This window comes from Cimex lectularius, unplaced genomic scaffold (assembly GCF_000648675.2).
Source record: "Cimex lectularius strain Harlan isolate CLEC.00 unplaced genomic scaffold, Clec_2.1 scaffold45, whole genome shotgun sequence".
Taxonomy (NCBI): domain Eukaryota; kingdom Metazoa; phylum Arthropoda; class Insecta; order Hemiptera; family Cimicidae; genus Cimex; species Cimex lectularius.
This window is the reverse complement of record NW_019392634.1, coordinates 1,825,521-1,842,451: the sequence shown is the minus strand read 5'-3', so window position 1 is coordinate 1,842,451 and position 16,931 is coordinate 1,825,521. Positions and strand designations below refer to the sequence as shown.

The following is a 16,931-nucleotide window of genomic DNA, read 5'->3' as shown; positions in this document are numbered from 1 at the left end:
GTTTTACGAAAATAGCCCATTTGTAAGAATGTCGGATTTGAACGCAGGGCCGCTAGATTCGAACCCTGGACCTTTACCTTACAGTTATGAAGATATCAACGTCAATTTTTGATGTCACGGGTTGAAGAGTAAAAGGCCAGGCTGGATTGTTTGAAGTTTTTAAACTGGAATATATCGTTACACAGGGCTGCCTCTTAAGTTGTTTATTTTTTGCTTTGTTCTTGGACGCCCTTTCCCCCAGGTATTGGAATATGGTATGAAAATAGGAAGCACAATCATAAACTTTTTATTTTGGCCGACGATGTAGTAATCCTTGCGTAGAGCGCTTGTATCCTCAAAGGAAATATTCAATTGCTGGATCCTTACTCAACAATGGAACCTGACAAGTCCAAATAAAAAGTTTCTTAATATGAAGGAAGCGGTAGATTAAAAAATTCTGAAAGTGGTACGTCCGATTGAACCGAAAACCGAATATTTACCAACAAAATGTGACGCTTTGTTTTTGGTGAATAGTTTTTAAACTTTCTGAATCACTTTTGGACGGTGCGCCTACTTACTGTTTCATCACCGATCGCAGTATTCTCCTCCTACGTGGTGAAAATACCTAATCATGTAAATAGAAATGTTGATTAATGAATTAAGACAACAACAAATGAAAAAGTGCACGAACTTTTCTCGTGACATTGGGACTCGATTAGAAACTTTGACTCAACTATTTTTACGGCCAGTCTGGGTGTTTAGAAGTTCCGCTTTAAGCTCTGTCTTTTTGTCATTATTCTGAAAAGGGAATTCTACTTTTGAAAGTTGGAAAAAGTTCTAATTGGGTTAAACATTTGTGGTAGGTTCGCATGAACTGGACTGGTTCGACTAATGAGCCAGCGATGTGATAAATTTTGTTGAAAAAAAGGCACCACGGCCAAGTCGGCGCCATCCGCAGCTCGGCCACTCTGCATATTTAAACAATGGTCAAATTTGGGCAAAGAAAAGTTCAAATATGAACATACTCGTGCGGAGATATCCGAAAGCCCTCCTCGATACGGGATTGTATCAATTAGACTTATTTTAGGAGGTTAAAAATTAACTTGACTCCGGAGAAAAATATCAAAAAAATCAATGGCGTTAAGCACAATTTAGAAATGGAAAGAGTAAACGTTTTTAAAATTTAGAAATTGCGTATTCAACGCGCCCCGGGGGTAAAAAAGACGTGAAGCGTTGATGGCCTGTTATCTTCGCCGAAGAGGATACAAAATCGCAGAGGGGACCGTTTAAAATTATCAGCTAAAAGGAGAAAGTCGATGTCTGTTGTCTGCTGGGGTCAATGGGTTGAAACGGCAAGAAAACTACCACGGATCGACTATTAAGGAACTATAAAAGTTCTTTATGCCGTTTATTGCTTCCTGCCGGAATCGACGTCTCGCAGTTATTAGAAGGTCAATGTCGAATGTATAACTTTTCCCAATTTTCGCAAGATTTTCCAAGTTGTTTGGGTATTTTGTAGTGTTTTTGTGTACTTTCATTCTGTGATTTATTTTTCGACTTTGTCAACTAGAACGTTTTGTTTGGTGTAAATTGGTCGATGAATTCGGTTAGCGGTGAAAGTAAATAAGGTGGCTCTTACGGAGTTTAGTCAGCTATGCCGAGAGGTTCCCATGGGCATAAAAGTCGGCCAATTGTGTCCTCTCGGGAACCGTCTGGCCGGATTGATCTTTAGGTTGAAAGGCATAGGTCACAAGCACCTGTGCCAGGTACCATGCGCGTCTGTGGCCGCGTGCTTTGTCGGCGCGCGTGTGTGCGTCTCGTGAGAGTTGTTGGGAATGCGCCTCAGGGGAGAAAGTGAGAAACACGGCGAGTCGACGGTCATTGCCATCCGACGAGTTCCCTTTGCCCAGGACCGCGCCTCCGTTTTAACGGAATTCGGCCGTTTCGAGTTTCTATTCCAAACATTTTGGGTTTCCCTTTTGGTGTCTTAGGAAAAATACTCGCTCCTTGACGTACACGTGGAAAATATATATCATCACACTCATTTCAACCATTGGTCATGAACATCCTATTACTGCTCCTTAGACGCAGGTGTTATTCAGGATAGTCAGCAGATAACAGTCACTTACAGTTAGTTATCCATTATACAAAACTTTTAAAAGGAATTGTTTCCCGATTTGTGGTTTAGATACCAACATTTTACCAAGGTTCATTTTTGCAAAGGCCCCACATCTCAAATGGTAGAAATATGAAAAAACCCATCAGCTTTGCAGATTTTATTTACATAACAAACAGCAAAATAAAGCAAAATATCAGTCAATTGGGATTCAAGCAGTTTTTTAAAAAGAACACAATAAAAATGTGGAGGTTATCATTCATAAAAAATCCAGCTAATCCGAGCTAATTGTGACTGAACCTCAGATTGGCCTTATAATTGCAATCAAGCAGAAACACGCAGTAATTTTGGTTTATTTGGAAAATACGCTGGAAGTTTTGTACAAGCTGGACAAAGGTGATATCCTACTTTATATCGTTTGTGATCATCTTGATCTGCCTAAACTAGTCATTTTAGCCTGGCTGAAGCGTTCGTCTTCTCGCCAACTTCAATTTTCAATAATAATTATGGTAGTTAAACTAAAACCCATGTTTTGACAGGCCAAAACTTTCGGAAAGGTTCATAATCACGCAGACAATAAAATTTAATAGTTAAAGTGCCATGAAATTGGCAGCATAGTTTGAGTTGGGCAGATACAATAACCTACCTTACAAATTTTATTAGGTTTGTGGTCCTCTTGACCAAATAAACTCTTTTCAATTAATTGAATGGCAAAAAGTAGGGAAAATTCAAAAGGTGGGGTTGAAATGGGAATTTAGTGTCCGAGTGGATCGAATTCACGATAGCTCAAGTGGTAGAGCAGCGGCGTATTTAGCCGACGGTCGTGGGTTCGAATCCCGGTTGTTACACTAACTTTTTTATCTGAACCTTAATTGAATTAATTGAAAAAAAAAAAGTACCTTATAAAATTTAACTGAAAATACACAAAGAACGTGTTCCATTTACGGGGAACCCCACTGTGTACCATGTGTTGAATTTTCATTTAGTAGTCCAAATGCTTGGGTACTTATGCTGCATAGAATTTTGGTGAACCTCTGAGTTTTTATTAATAGCACAAATTTACGTGATGTTTTGTAATAATAATACTTTTTTCAACGGGTTGATTCAATTTTTCTTCCAATAGCACTCATAGAATATGGCATTTTCTCACTTAATGAGGCGGTTAAGGCCTTCGTCCCAACCTCCGGACTTATCTACCGAGATCCGGCTCTCTGACGGTAAAAATGGAATTAAAACCATGAACTAGACACACGGAAACTTACTTTTGAACCAAAGCCCAACGTAATTAAATAGGAGAAAATGTATTTAAGAATGAGTGATGGCGTGAATGAGTTTTTTTCTTGGAACTGCATGTGATTGGTGCTGGATTAGCCCAGCTGCTGACACCACCCGGAGCCCAACCTGCTGGGCGGATAAGACCTAGGTCTTACCCCGGACTACCAACACCCGAAGAAAGCGATTCTCGAATACTGCCGGCTTTATATGCAGATTTGAGCTTATATAAATCCAAAATTCACCTTTCTGGGTTTAACGCTGATGGAAATTAATGATCAAGTTTGAAATCTACAGTGTTGGGTCGTAGCTCCTTCTAAATCCTAGCTTTGAAAATATCCCTTTACTTTTCTGTTACGTTTCGCAATTTTTGGAATGTAGCGTGATCGACCGAAAGAGCAAGGTCTGGACAAATAAGGTTTGCTGATGATTGCCCACTTTTCTGAAAGGAGAATTACTGTGTATACTGAGTTTATTAAAATAAGAAAAAATTATAGGGTTTTTTGACTACCTTATCACAAATATTTATATAACTGGTTGAATAATTTTATTTATTTAAACAAAATTGTGTTGAGCGGTATCCTATTGTGGAAAAGACAATTTATTTCCTCCCCATCATCTTACGTGGCACAGTTATCCCGATTGGGTTCACTCGGATCGCGTTTGTTGGCACGATGAGAAAAACGAAAACGAAGTGATTTAATGATGATGATAAAAGTCCGTAACGCGTTCACTCGATATAAGATCGCGTGCGCCCCTGATTTGGGTTGTGTGGAAATTTCGAAACGTTTAATTTCAATTAATCAGAGAAACAAATAACCGCGACTAATTGCGTGCGTCACTTCCAGTTTTTACCGTTTTGATTATGCTAAATAAAATCTTTATTTGTGGGCATTGTCGATTGATAATGATTCGCCTCTTATGTCAATTTTATGCTTTAAATAATTAACATTTTATATAATTATTTTCAGATCCGGAGGCGTGCTGAAAGAAATCGCTGAAATATCAGCGGCCGGCGATTGTTCTCAAATCCCCTGCAAAAAGTGATCATGTATATATATCTTAAAATTGTATATATTGTAGTATTTTATTTATGCCTTGTTGGTTGTTATGATGTAAAATATATTCATAATAAATTTTATTTGTGCTTTTCAATCTTGTCATGATTCTCAAGCTTTGCCTTCAAACTGTGTATGTAAAAGTATGATGTAACCTAGTGACAAGTAATGCAAGTAAAGCCAATTTATGCCAATGTAATATGACTTATCTCAATCAAGTATGAAACGCGCCACGATCTAGGAAAAGTGAAAGGGCGTAGATCGGCACGGGCGACGCCGCTTTTTGGAACACTCTCCCGAAATAATTCTCTGTAATACGTATTACATTTGCCTATTCTGTCTATCTAGACTATGTCACATGGATATTTTATTGTGTGATTGCTGCTGTTAGCATTTTGTGAGTTACGGAATATACTCTCACACTTTAAAACTCTCTCTCTTACTCTCTTTCTCTTTCTTTCCATTTTCCTTCTCTTTCTCTCTCCTCCCTCTATCTCTTTCTATCTGTCTTTGCCTGTATCTGTTTGACTATCTCACTCTCTCATTTTTTTCTTTTTCGTTGCCAATCTCTCTGTCTCTTTATTGTCTTTCTTTCTCTATCTGTCTCTTTTTGTATACGTCAGTCTGTTTCCTCTACTTGTTATCTGTGACTGTCTTTGTCTGTTTCTCCCTCACTTTTTCTCTCACTCTTTCTTCACAACTGACTTTTTGTATCTGTCTAATTGTTTATTTTCTCTTTTTCTCTGACTGTCTGTTTCTCTCTTTATTGCATTTCTTACTCTACCTGTTCCCTTTTCTGTACTTTGCCTGTATCGCACCCACTCTTTCTCTCTCTCTAAACAAATAAAAATAAATAAATAAAAATATAAAAATAAATAAATAAATAATTTTTTTAATTTCGTTTTATTTGGTATTATGTTGTTCTACTTTAGTCATTCCACTTGGAATAATTGTTGTACTACTCAGAGAGCTGTTTTATATATTTGTATTTGTTGTTGTTGTTGCACTTAAGGGAACCTGTACCCAGGACATAATAAAGTTGTCCGTTATTTCTCTCTCTCTCTCTCTCTCTTCCTCTTTATCTCATTCTTTCTCTCCCATTTTTTTGTACTTTTTTGTATATCTTTTTCTGTGAGACTCAGTTCACTCACTATCTGTTTTATTATGGTTGTCTCTCATTCTTTTTCTCTCACTTTCTTTCTATCTGTTTGTTTCTCTATGCCTCTTTCTCTCGTCACTTTCTTTCTGTATGCCTCAATGTCTTTCTCTTCTTCTATAACTATGTCCCTCACTTCTCTCATCAATCATGGTCTGCTCATTTAATAATACTGTCACGGAATTTCATTATGACAGGAATTTGTAAATGAAAGCAGTAGTAAAGACTTGAAAATTCAAGTAGGAAGACTCTTCTGTCTGGGAGTAAAGTAAAAAAAAAAAAAACTTCCAAAAGAAGTTATTCTTTCTGTCCGCTTGTCTATTTATCGGTATATTCCTTTCTCCCTCTCTCTCTCTCTATCTCTATCTCTTTCTCTATCTCTCACTCTCTCTTTTCTTTCACTGTTTCTTTTTTCTGTATGTCTGAGTCTCTCTCTCTCTCTCTCTCTCTCTCTTTCCCTGTATATTTCTGTGTGTATATCTCCCTCTACCAATATCTATTTCAGTCTGTCTTTGTCTCTTTGCGTACTGTTTATTTTCGTGATAATTAATGCGGTAAGTAGTTGGATGTAAGAGTGGTGAAAAGTGACCAAATTCTGGGACTATAAATTAAATCTCATCCATTCTGTCTGTCTCTTTCTCCCTTACTCTTTCTTTCTTTCTGTATTTTCCTGTTTCCGTTTTATCTACATCTATCTCTCTCTTTCTCTCTCTCTCTATTTCTTTTCTTCCTCTCTCTCCTCTCTCACCCGCTTTCTCTCTCTCTCTCTCTCGCTCTTTCTTTCTCTCTCACTCTCTCTCTGCTCTTTTCGTTTGATTGGACGGTATTTAAGTTTTATATTAACGATCACATTTCAAAACATAAGTCCACACATAATGAGACGAGGATAGAAAAATAGTTCCTAATAGGTCACCTACGAGATAATAAAAAAAGGAAAGCTTTCTATTATTTGAGAATCCATTTGTGGTGAAAAGAAGACCTGATAACTGACTGTGTACCATTAAGAAATCGTTGTAAATTATATGAAATGAAGATTGATTTTTCTGCAGACAAATACAGGGAACGGCGAAATATGAAAATAGCTGTAATCTATGACAATTGAAATAGGAAAAGGCTAGACTTCGGCTAGGCCAACAACCCGAAATTAAAAAATACCAGGGCCTACTTTCCTTTTCATAAGTGCCGGCTCTCGGGAGAAGGAGACGTCGGCCGGAGTCAGGAGAGGGTTGATGAAGAAGACTAGGTCAATCCCGAGTGATGATGATGGGAGGGGGGCTCATTCATCTCCACTCTCTCCCTGGATAGTGTAAGTGGTTAACTTCAGTTTGTTCTGTGACTTTACGCTGTCCAGTTCGGATAACTTTCCCTTGTCGACTTTATTCTATACACGGTGAGTTTGTGATATATTATTTTTTTCTGTTGTGACTTACCGGACAAGAACTGGAAACAATGAGCAATATCGGATTTGTATTCTTCATTATTTTGACTCTAATATTTTGTCGAAAGCTTGGGTTAGTACAAAGGCGATGCTTTTTTACCAATTAGCCGACCATTGTGAAGTTAGTAAAAGCTTTCGGTTTATCTTTTATACAGGGTGTATAAAACAGGATTTTGTTTTCTTCGACGATAGCTCAAAATGATTAAATTATACCTACGTTCACAATATGGGTTTATATATTAGCAATAAATATTTACAAATGAACTTACATAGTTCATTGTTATTTAGAGAAATTTATTATTTATTTGTTAAACATGAAAGAACTAATATTTCAGAAATAAATTCTAAAAAGTGATCCCAAAAATTTACCTTTCCTTAAAATCTCTCGAGTAAATTCCAAACATTATTTAAAATATTTGATCGCCTGCACATATACTGTTATTATTGATTAGTGTACTTACACGGCAATACACACAGATTATTAAATTACAAAGGTTGTCTGAAATCGTCGAAATCAGTGTGACATGTTTGGTCAGTTATGATTATGATTTATTTTTCCGTCAAATGGTATTTTTTTCATCGGGAGTCAATGGCATTTAATTTCACTATATACAATAAAATGAAAGTGAAGTCATAACGTGAATCATGGTCTGCTCATTTAATAATACTGTCACGGATAATTTCATTATGACAGGAATTTGTAAATGAAAGCAGTAGTAAAGACTTGAAAATTCAAGTAGGAAGACTTCTGTCTAGGAGTAAAGTAAAAAAAAACTTCCAAAAGAAGTTATATCTTTTTGTCCGCTTGTCTATTTATCGGTCTATTCCTTTTCCCTCTCTATCTATCTCTCACTCTCTCTTTTCTTACACTGTTTCTTTTTTCCGTATGTCTGAGTCTCTCTCTCTTTCTCTCTACTGTTTTTTCTCTCTCTCTTTTTATCTTTTTATTTCTAACTCTACAGCTCTCTTTCCAATTATCTTCTTAATCGTCTTTCATCTTAATTGTCTATCTTTCACTGTTCATTTTTTCTCCAAGCAGCGGTCTATGTTTTTATAATATTTTTCCTCCATTTAATTGTCTGTCAATCATTGTCTCTTTCTTTCTCTATATCTCAGTCTCTGCTCTGTATTGTTCATCTCTCTCTTCTCTTTCTTTTTTTAAATTTAATTGTCTGCTTTCGCTGACTCTTTCTTTATGTATGTGTCAGTCTCTGTACTCTCTCTCTCTCTCTCTCTCTCTCTCTCTCTCTCTCTCCTCTAAATAAAACCTCATTCAATCAACCTATATTGGACTGTCGTTGTTCCTCTCCCTGGCTATCAGGTTTTCTTAGCTTGCCTCTCTCTCTCTTTTTCTTTTTCCATTTTCACTACATTTTACTATTACTATCTTTCTTTATGTCGCTGTATTATTTCCCCTAACTCTCATATCTCTCTCTCTCTCTCTCTCTCTCTCTCTCTCTCTCCCTCTCTCTTTCTATCTATCTGTTTTTCTTTATATCTCTTTCTGTCTTTCTTTGATGATCAAAGATAAATCGTTAACGAAATGTACAAGTGGATTTGCGCCAGTACCGGGGGGGATGTTAAAAAGAGAGATTTACTATGTAAACACGTCCGCCGATGATTGTTTAAGTAATTAACTATTTGTATTTAATATTCGCGGTTATATTTTAATGTCAATATCACAAACTTATTTTGGTTAAGGATTGTTTTTAACCTGTCTGAGAATTTCGTTTAAATTTTAAACACAGTTAAAAAATAAAAATGATAAGTACAATAGAAGATGCAATTACTTGAAAAACCAAATTGTAACAATAAAATTTGCTGTATAACAGTAAGTGTATAAATCTCCATAGTGGATAACCAATACGGAAAACTAATAAATACCCTAAATTGTTAATAATGGGTAACTCGACTTTACCAATATTTCAACAAGAACAATAAAAAACCGTTAGCATGATTTCGAATAGTCTCCCTCTTCAAATTTTAGTGCGTTTGGCTTGTTTTTAAAAGAAAACTGCTTCAAAAAATGTTAATTTTAGTATTTCCAATTATTCACGTGAAAGAGATGTTTTGAAGTAACGAAAGTCGTCCGACGACTAGCGACAATGCAAGAGTATATAAAATATGATGTCCTTCCCGATCATCCTGGTCCAGCCTGTTCTGGGTGATTTTATTTGTAAAACGCGTTTCGTTGGTTTGCCTGTGCGTTATTTAATAAAAAATGTAGTTTTTGCATGACCGGCGTGATAAAACTACAGATTACAAGAATAATTCTTGAACTGCATAAATTTACTAGAACTAATAACTTTTTCATGTTTATATAGTCAATGTAGTTCCAAGTACGGGACCTCGGTGGCCGAGTGGTTAAGTGTCCTACTCTGAGTTCGAATCCCGGCGTAACCCATGGCTTTTGAATTGACAATGGTATACAAAATGTTTTTAAATTGGTTTGACCCTTCATCCACGACACCTAAAGGTTAGTTGAACCTTAAACCTTCCTGTATGGCGGATTTACATTACTTAATTTTTTTTGGCCAATGAAAGTACTTGATAATTGCATTTGTAGACAGAAGTTAATTTCCATCTAATTTATTTATTGGCTGTGTTAGGTCTAGATCCTATTTCATCAAATAGTTTATTCTACCGATCTTTAGCAGTTACTAGTCTGTTTGAACCTTTCCCAAGTCAACCAACAAAGCAAATGCAACCTTTTCCATGTGAGTTGAAACCTTTTCCAAAGTATATGTAACTGTGTTACGCAATTGTTACCAATTTTATTCGATTGTAACCGATTCCATTTCAATTGTTACCCTTGAAAAACATTTACCGTATTTGCTGTGGAATGTGTGAAGTTGGGGCCCCAGAATTCGCCGGGACAAATTTTATTAGCTCAAACATATACAGCAAACAAATGTAAATTGAATGTGAATTGTAATTCGAAAATCAATGTTTTTCTTAATAAAAATTATTATTCGTTTTTACGAAATTGAAGAACAAAATTATTTGGATTCTTCTCTCAGAAAGTAAAAAAAATAAAATGAACTAATTAAAATACTAATACTAACAAAATACTACAAAAACTAATCTTTCTGGAAAAAAATCAACTTTTTGTTTTTCTAATTTTTTCCTTCAGTTTTGTAAAAAATGACCATTATGTATAATAAGAAAAAACATTGTTTTGCGAAAATTAATTTAAGTTGTTTGCTGTACATTTGTGATAATAAATTTTAAAAAAATTGCAATCATTTCTCCCAGTGAATTCTGGGGACCCAACTTGATCCATTCCACAATACATTAAACATTTGAAATTTTTTCACGTTTAAAATTTCACAGTTTTTGAAATAGGTAATAATTGAGTTATGTATGCTTTAGAAATAGTTTTTATCTTATATTGACATGTTAAATATGACTGGAAAGGGTTGCTTGCGACTTCGAAAGGGCTACATTTCATTTGTAAAAAGTTACTGTTGACTTGGGAAAAGTTCAACGCTATACATTTAAATTAATTATACTTCTAATCTAAGATCTTAGTTGAGATGAAGAAGCAGTGTCGCGAGCGGGATTCGAACCGACAACCTTCGGCTGAATATGCCGCTGCTCTAAACACTTGACCTATCGTGACTGATCCACTCGGACACCAACCTACAACCTTTCGGAGTTTTCCTATTTTTGCCATATTTTTGTTCGAACCCTGCTCGTGACACTAGCTTTTTATCTCAACTAAGACCTTAGATTAAAAGTCTAATTAGTTTAAATAATTAATCAATAATGACTACTAAATACATATATGGATTGGATATACAGGGTGTCCCAGTTCCCTCTGACGAAACTCAGGGAATCGATTCTACTCTTTTTTGGAGCATAAAATGCCCAGGAGAAAATTTTCGGAAAGTTCTCTATTTTGAAGATATTCGTCAATTTAGGTTTTTTCAACTTTTCACTACCTTACCACATAAAAACGCTTACAACTTCCAAAATGTTGAGACTACAACAAATCCAATTGCACCATTTGAAAGAACGCTAAATATGCTGTAAGATACTTCTTTGCAATAATCTGAATGACATAAAATGTTAGCCAATATCAGTTGGAACATGTCAAAATTACAAAATTTAAAATTTTGGTCATGATTGCACGTTCTACTGAGGTTACAAAAAAATTCCTACAACTTGTCAAATTTCACAAAAACTTCTTCATCTAATATGCTTTACGTTGATATATCCAGGTTTTTAAATAACGTTCTAGTATAGTTGAAAAATAGCAATTGAATGTTCGAAAACGTGAGCTAAGGTAAATTTGAAGGGGGGTCGAAATAAATCAATTAGAACTCGCTTTGTAATATAATATTAATATTAATTAATATTATTATCTTACAATAACACACCCTACCTGATACATTCTGTGATGATCATTGTTTAAACTGTGGTAATTTTGACATGTTCCAACTGATATTGGCTAACATTTTATGTCATTCAGATTATTGCAAAGAAGTATCTTACAGCATATTTAGCGTTCTTTCAAATGGTGTAATTGGATTTGTTGTAGTCTCAACATTTTGGAAGTTGTAAGCGTTTTTATGTGGTAAGGTAGTGAAAAGTTGAAAAATCCTAAATTGACGAATATATTCAAAATAGAGAACTTTCCGAAAATTTTCTCCTGGGCATTTTTTGCTCCAAATGAAGAGTAGAATCGATTCCCTCAGTTTCGTCAGAAGGAACTGGGACACGCTGTATATTGTATAGTGTGGGTCAAGGTGAAAAATGTATAGATTGCTATATAATTTTTTTTTTTTTTTAAACTGGGGTAGATTGTTTTTTTATAAAAGGTAAATTCTTTAGATGTTCGAAACAATTTCAAGTTTTTCTATTAAATTGAGCAGGTGAAAAAAATATAAGCGAAACGTTTTTTGTCAGCACCTGAAAGATAGGATGTTAAAACACTGGCATAAAGCACGACTTAGTAGTAAGTAAAACAACACACTTTCATTGAGTTCTCAATATCAAGTTTGACCGGATAACGTAGAATTTGGCGTATGTGCTTAGTCAACATTTTGTTCTTTTGTAGCACAATGCTTCAATGTCTCACGGCAGTAGGTTGAACATAGTTTGCAATTCTAATAGTTAAAATAGATTTGGAGGAACAACAGATAAAATTAGAGACAGGATTTATTCAAATTTGTTTCTGAGCCTCGTACACCGTTTGTGAAAATTTTATGTCATGTTTTAAGCTATTTAGAAGCAAATAAACCTTATTTTATTTTACATGCTTGTAAATATTGGAGTATTTTATGTATAATTTTAACTTAATTTACATATTTTTGTTCATATTAAATCAAAATAAACAATAAAATTATTGCAAGTTTAAAAATTTTTTCATTAAACGTAAGAAGGGTTTCAACGAACTAATGATTTCAAGTTCAAGTTTCAAGTAAAATGTTTCTTTATTTAAAATAACTTTGAAGATTAGTATTAAAATTTTTATTTTATCTTCTTTCACATTTATCAAATACAGATAATTTTAAATTAGCAATGATAAATCAATATTTTAAAATAGTTTTGATTTTATAATTTTTTTCCCTAGAAATATGAATTTTGAATTACGAAAATTTAAAAATATGATAATATATTTCAAATAATTATGAAAACTGAAGGTTTATTTTCTACTTTATTCACTTGTTATATTCTTCCTTCTTTCACATGATTAAACTAATATGTGTAAATTAGAGTCTTAACGGAATTCTTTTAGACAAATTTGGTCTTTGTTAAAAAACAATCTTATGTGGTTTAAAAAAAATTAAATTCTTTATTTTTTTAAATTTTCTTTATATATATCTTTTAAAAGTTATATTTTGCATCTGTAATTTAAGCTCATACACATAAAATTTTGTATTATTTTAAAGTAATATTTAAAAGAAGAATGTTTATTGTTAACAAGTTTTTTTTTGTAAAACATTACTTAAAAATAATACAAAATTTTATTTAAATAAACTTAAAGTCCAGATGCAAAAGGGTCATAGAAATGATAAATGTGAGCAGGAACTATCTTTCTAAAAAGATTGCAAAAAAGTCATATATCTTTAAAAAAATAACTATAATAAAATAAAAAATATAAGAAAAGCTTTATAATAAAATGTATGATAAATGCAAGTAGGAACTATCTTTTTAAAAAAATTGCAAGAAGTCATATATCTTTAAAAAATAACTATAATAAAATAAAAAATATAAGGTAAGCTTTATAATGGAATGTAAAATTCCGTACTAATATCCTTTGTTATCCTTATGATCTTTAAAAATGTACGTACTGTTGATGGTTTTAAATTCCCGAACGTTCAAATAAGTACTGAATTTACGTGTACAAAAAACCCACATGGAATTGCTTTAACAATAACCGAAATAATCGTTTAAAAAATGCAAAACTAATTTTTTTATTGTACAAATTTATTTTAGTTGCATATTTCTTACAAACATACACATACATATATATATATTTTATTCCACATATAAACCTGGTTCGGTTGGGAATTTTTGTTAAAAAAACAATTCTATGTAATTTAAAAAAATGTAAATTTATTAATTAAAAAAAAATGTTCATTATATATTTCGTTCAAAAGATATATGACTATTTTGCATCAGTAATTTAAGTTTATGCACATCAAATTTTGTATTATTTTTAAGTAATATTTAAAAACAAAAAGGTTTACTTGCGAACAAGTTTTTAAAAAAAACATTACTTAAAAATAATTCAATATTTTATTTAATTAAACTTAAATTCCAGATGAAAAAGGGGTCATAGAAATGATAAATGTGAGTAGGAACTACCTTTTTAAAAAGATTGCAAAAAAGTCGTATATCTTTAAAAAAATAATTATAATAAAAAAAATACATGTAAGGTAAGCTTTATAATAAAGTAAAATACAGTACTAATATCCTTTGTTATACTCCTGCCCTTTAAAAATGTAGAACTGTTGATGATTTTAAATTCCCGAAACAAAAATAATTGTTTAAATAAGTATTGAATTTGCTTGTACAAAAACCCACATGGAATTGCTTTAACAATAACCGAAATAATCTTTTAAAAAATGCATAACTAATTTTTTTATTGTACACATATTTCTTTTTTACATGCATATTAAAAAAAAAAAATACACATGCATTTATATATTTTATATTTTCTTCCATATCTAAGCCTGGTCAGTTGACACTAACGGTTGCAAATTTCGACTGATCGAGGACATGATCAAACGATGATTTAAAAAAAATCTGAAAATCTTTTATCTCCGATATTTTATCAAAATGGCAGTCAAAAAAATTTGTGTTTAAATTTCACATTATTTTAATCTAGAGATCTTGAGTTTTTGGGATATTTCATTACAAAATATTTTATCAAACATCGTGATCCGGACATCCGACATTAGGGTCATTTTAAGTAAGTGGCCCACTGTTGTGACGTGTCTTGGCCTGAACTTCAACGTCAGGTTCAACGGTGAAATTGAAGAGGCGCATGATCCTGGTGAACGTCGAGGAAGCAGAACCAACAGCTGTAACCGACATCACCAGCGACCCATTTCTTTACCGGTATTAACTCGATTCGTTTGTTTCCTTTACAATTGACACGGTCATTATACAACGCCAATCAACTTCTACTACCACGTTTTTAAAAAGTCATTTGTCGTTTTATCAACTGATTAAAGAAAATGATTGGGTTTCTTTAGGATATCACCATTAAGTCGTAGAATACGCCCGAATGCACAATAATGGATATATTACGTGGGTTCTGATATTCCAAGAAACGAATTGTCTGATCTCAATGTTCGAAAGTTAAATATACTTTAATGATTCCAAAGATCGGGTACAAAGCCAAATAACAAATGGTTTTGTTGTGCGAACTGTGTTTCCATTCAAATAGAATCAGACTGATTGTGAGACGACAAAGAAATTGGCACAAAATGCACAATCTGAGGGGAGACTGATAATGAGCAGGTTGCTACGAGAGAGAGAGAGAGAGAGAGGAGAGAGAGAGAGAGAGAGAGAGAGAGAGAGAGAGAGAGTAAGAGAGAGGACAGGCAAACAGACACATAGGCTATCAAAATGAAAGAAAAATATTCGTCAATTTAGGTTTTTTCAACTTTTCACTACCTTACCACATAAAACGCTTACAACTTCCAAAATGTTGAGACTACAACAAATCCAATTGCACCATTTGAAAGAACGCTAAATTTGCTGTAAGATACTTCCATTTGCAATAATCTGAATGACATAAAATATTAGCCAATATCAGTTGGAACATGTCAAAATTACAAAATTTAAAATTTTGGTCATGATTGCACGTTCTACTGAGGTTACACAAAAATACCTACAACTTGTCAAATTTCACAAAAACTTCCTCATCTAATATGCTTTACGTTGATATATCCAGGTTTTTAAATAACGTTCTAGTAGAGTTGAAAAATAACAATTGAATGTTCGAAAATTTGAGCTAAGTTAAATTTGAAGGGGAGGGGGTAGAAATAAATCAATTAGAACTCGCTTTGTAAAAGAAAAATGACTCATCTGTAATCTCACAAAAACCATACCTGTAAGCTTCATACAATAAAATGTAATGGTTCTTCATGTAGCAAGCACTTAACAACAAAGGAGGAACTTTTCAGAGGAAATGCTCAAAGTGTTTTCCCTCTTCTCGAATGCATAACTGACTTTCTGAATTTCTAACCCCCCCCCCCTTCAAATTTACCTTAGCAAACGTTTTCGAACATTCAATTGTTATTTTTCAACTCTACTAAAATGTTATTTAAAAACCTGGATATATCATCGTAAAGCATATTAGATGAAGTTTTTGTGAAATTTGACAAGTTGTAGGTATTTTTGTGTAACCTTAGTAGAACGTGCAATCATGACCAAAATTTTAAATTTTGTAATTTTGACATGTTCCAACTGATATTGGCTAACATAACATTTTATGTCATTCAGATTATTGCAAACAAGTATCTTACAGCATATTTAGCGTTCTTTCAAATGGTGTAATTGGATTTGTTGTAGTCTCAACATTTTGGAAGTTGTAAGCGTTTTTATGTGGTAAGGTAGTGAAAAGTTGAAAAAACCTAAATTGACGAATATCTTCAAAATAGAGAACTTTCTGAAAATTTTCTCCTGCGCATTTTATGCTCCAAACGAAGAGTAGAATCGATTCCCTGAGTTTCGTCAGAAGGAACTGGGACACCCAGTATAGGGAAAGAATTTGAATAAGTGTAAGCTTCTCATAGAAGGCTTATTGGAAGAGAGAGAGGGAGAGAGTGAGAGAGAGAGAGAGCGTGAGTGAGAAAGACATCTCCCGTTTAAAACAGTCTTAATGCTGTCATCCCGACGGTTTCTTAACAATGGAATCTAAACGGTCGGTTTGTCCATCGACGCCAAGGGCATACATTGTGTGCAAATCTCACCTAGAAAACTCTTCCCACAACAAATAACGTTTGTCATGTCCCCAAGGATAAATGATCAACCTGTTTTCAATGAATTAAGCTTTCATTTGCCATTTATCATGTTTGTATCGAAAGGATTCAAAGGATTAAAGTCAATGCTGTCATTTGTCGAGCATTCTAAGATGGCATTGCTCATATAAATAAAAATGGAAAACTTCATTTTTCATATTCGTATTTATTCCTAGGTTTGTCTAATCAAAATATGGAAATCATACAATATCAATCCTAGCTCATCAAGGAAGTTGATTAGAAGATTGTTTCAACGGTTGCATTTCTTCTACGTCTTAAACACTTCCAACTGCGAGCAAATCTGGCACCATTTTTTTAGTAGGTGTGTTCGTGCCTCATCTGCTTCTTTGCAGAATTTGAACGTGGCGTGTTGGGTTATACCACTATTCTTCGGATGCCTATTCAGTGGGATTCCTACGCCACAAAAATG

General features: G+C 33.6%; 2 protein-coding genes across 4 annotated transcripts in view; both read left to right on the top strand.

Annotated features, from left to right (window-relative positions):
- LOC106662707 overlaps positions 1-4,456 on the top strand; it is a 45,529-nt gene extending 41,073 nt beyond the window's left edge. For all 3 annotated transcript variants that reach the window (XM_014386946.2, XM_024225281.1, XM_014386945.2), the window contains one exon: positions 4,339-4,456. In XM_014386946.2, coding sequence (XP_014242432.1) covers positions 4,339-4,414 — 76 coding nt within the window. In that variant the 3' untranslated portion in view covers positions 4,415-4,456. The remainder of the gene's footprint in view (positions 1-4,338) is intronic.
- A 2,430-nt stretch (positions 4,457-6,886) lies between these two features.
- Positions 6,887-16,931, top strand: part of LOC106662907 — a 37,951-nt gene continuing 27,906 nt past the window's right edge. Inside the window, exon 1 of the mRNA XM_014387353.2 lies at positions 6,887-6,971. The gene's annotated coding sequence lies outside the window, so the exon portion shown is untranslated. The remainder of the gene's footprint in view (positions 6,972-16,931) is intronic.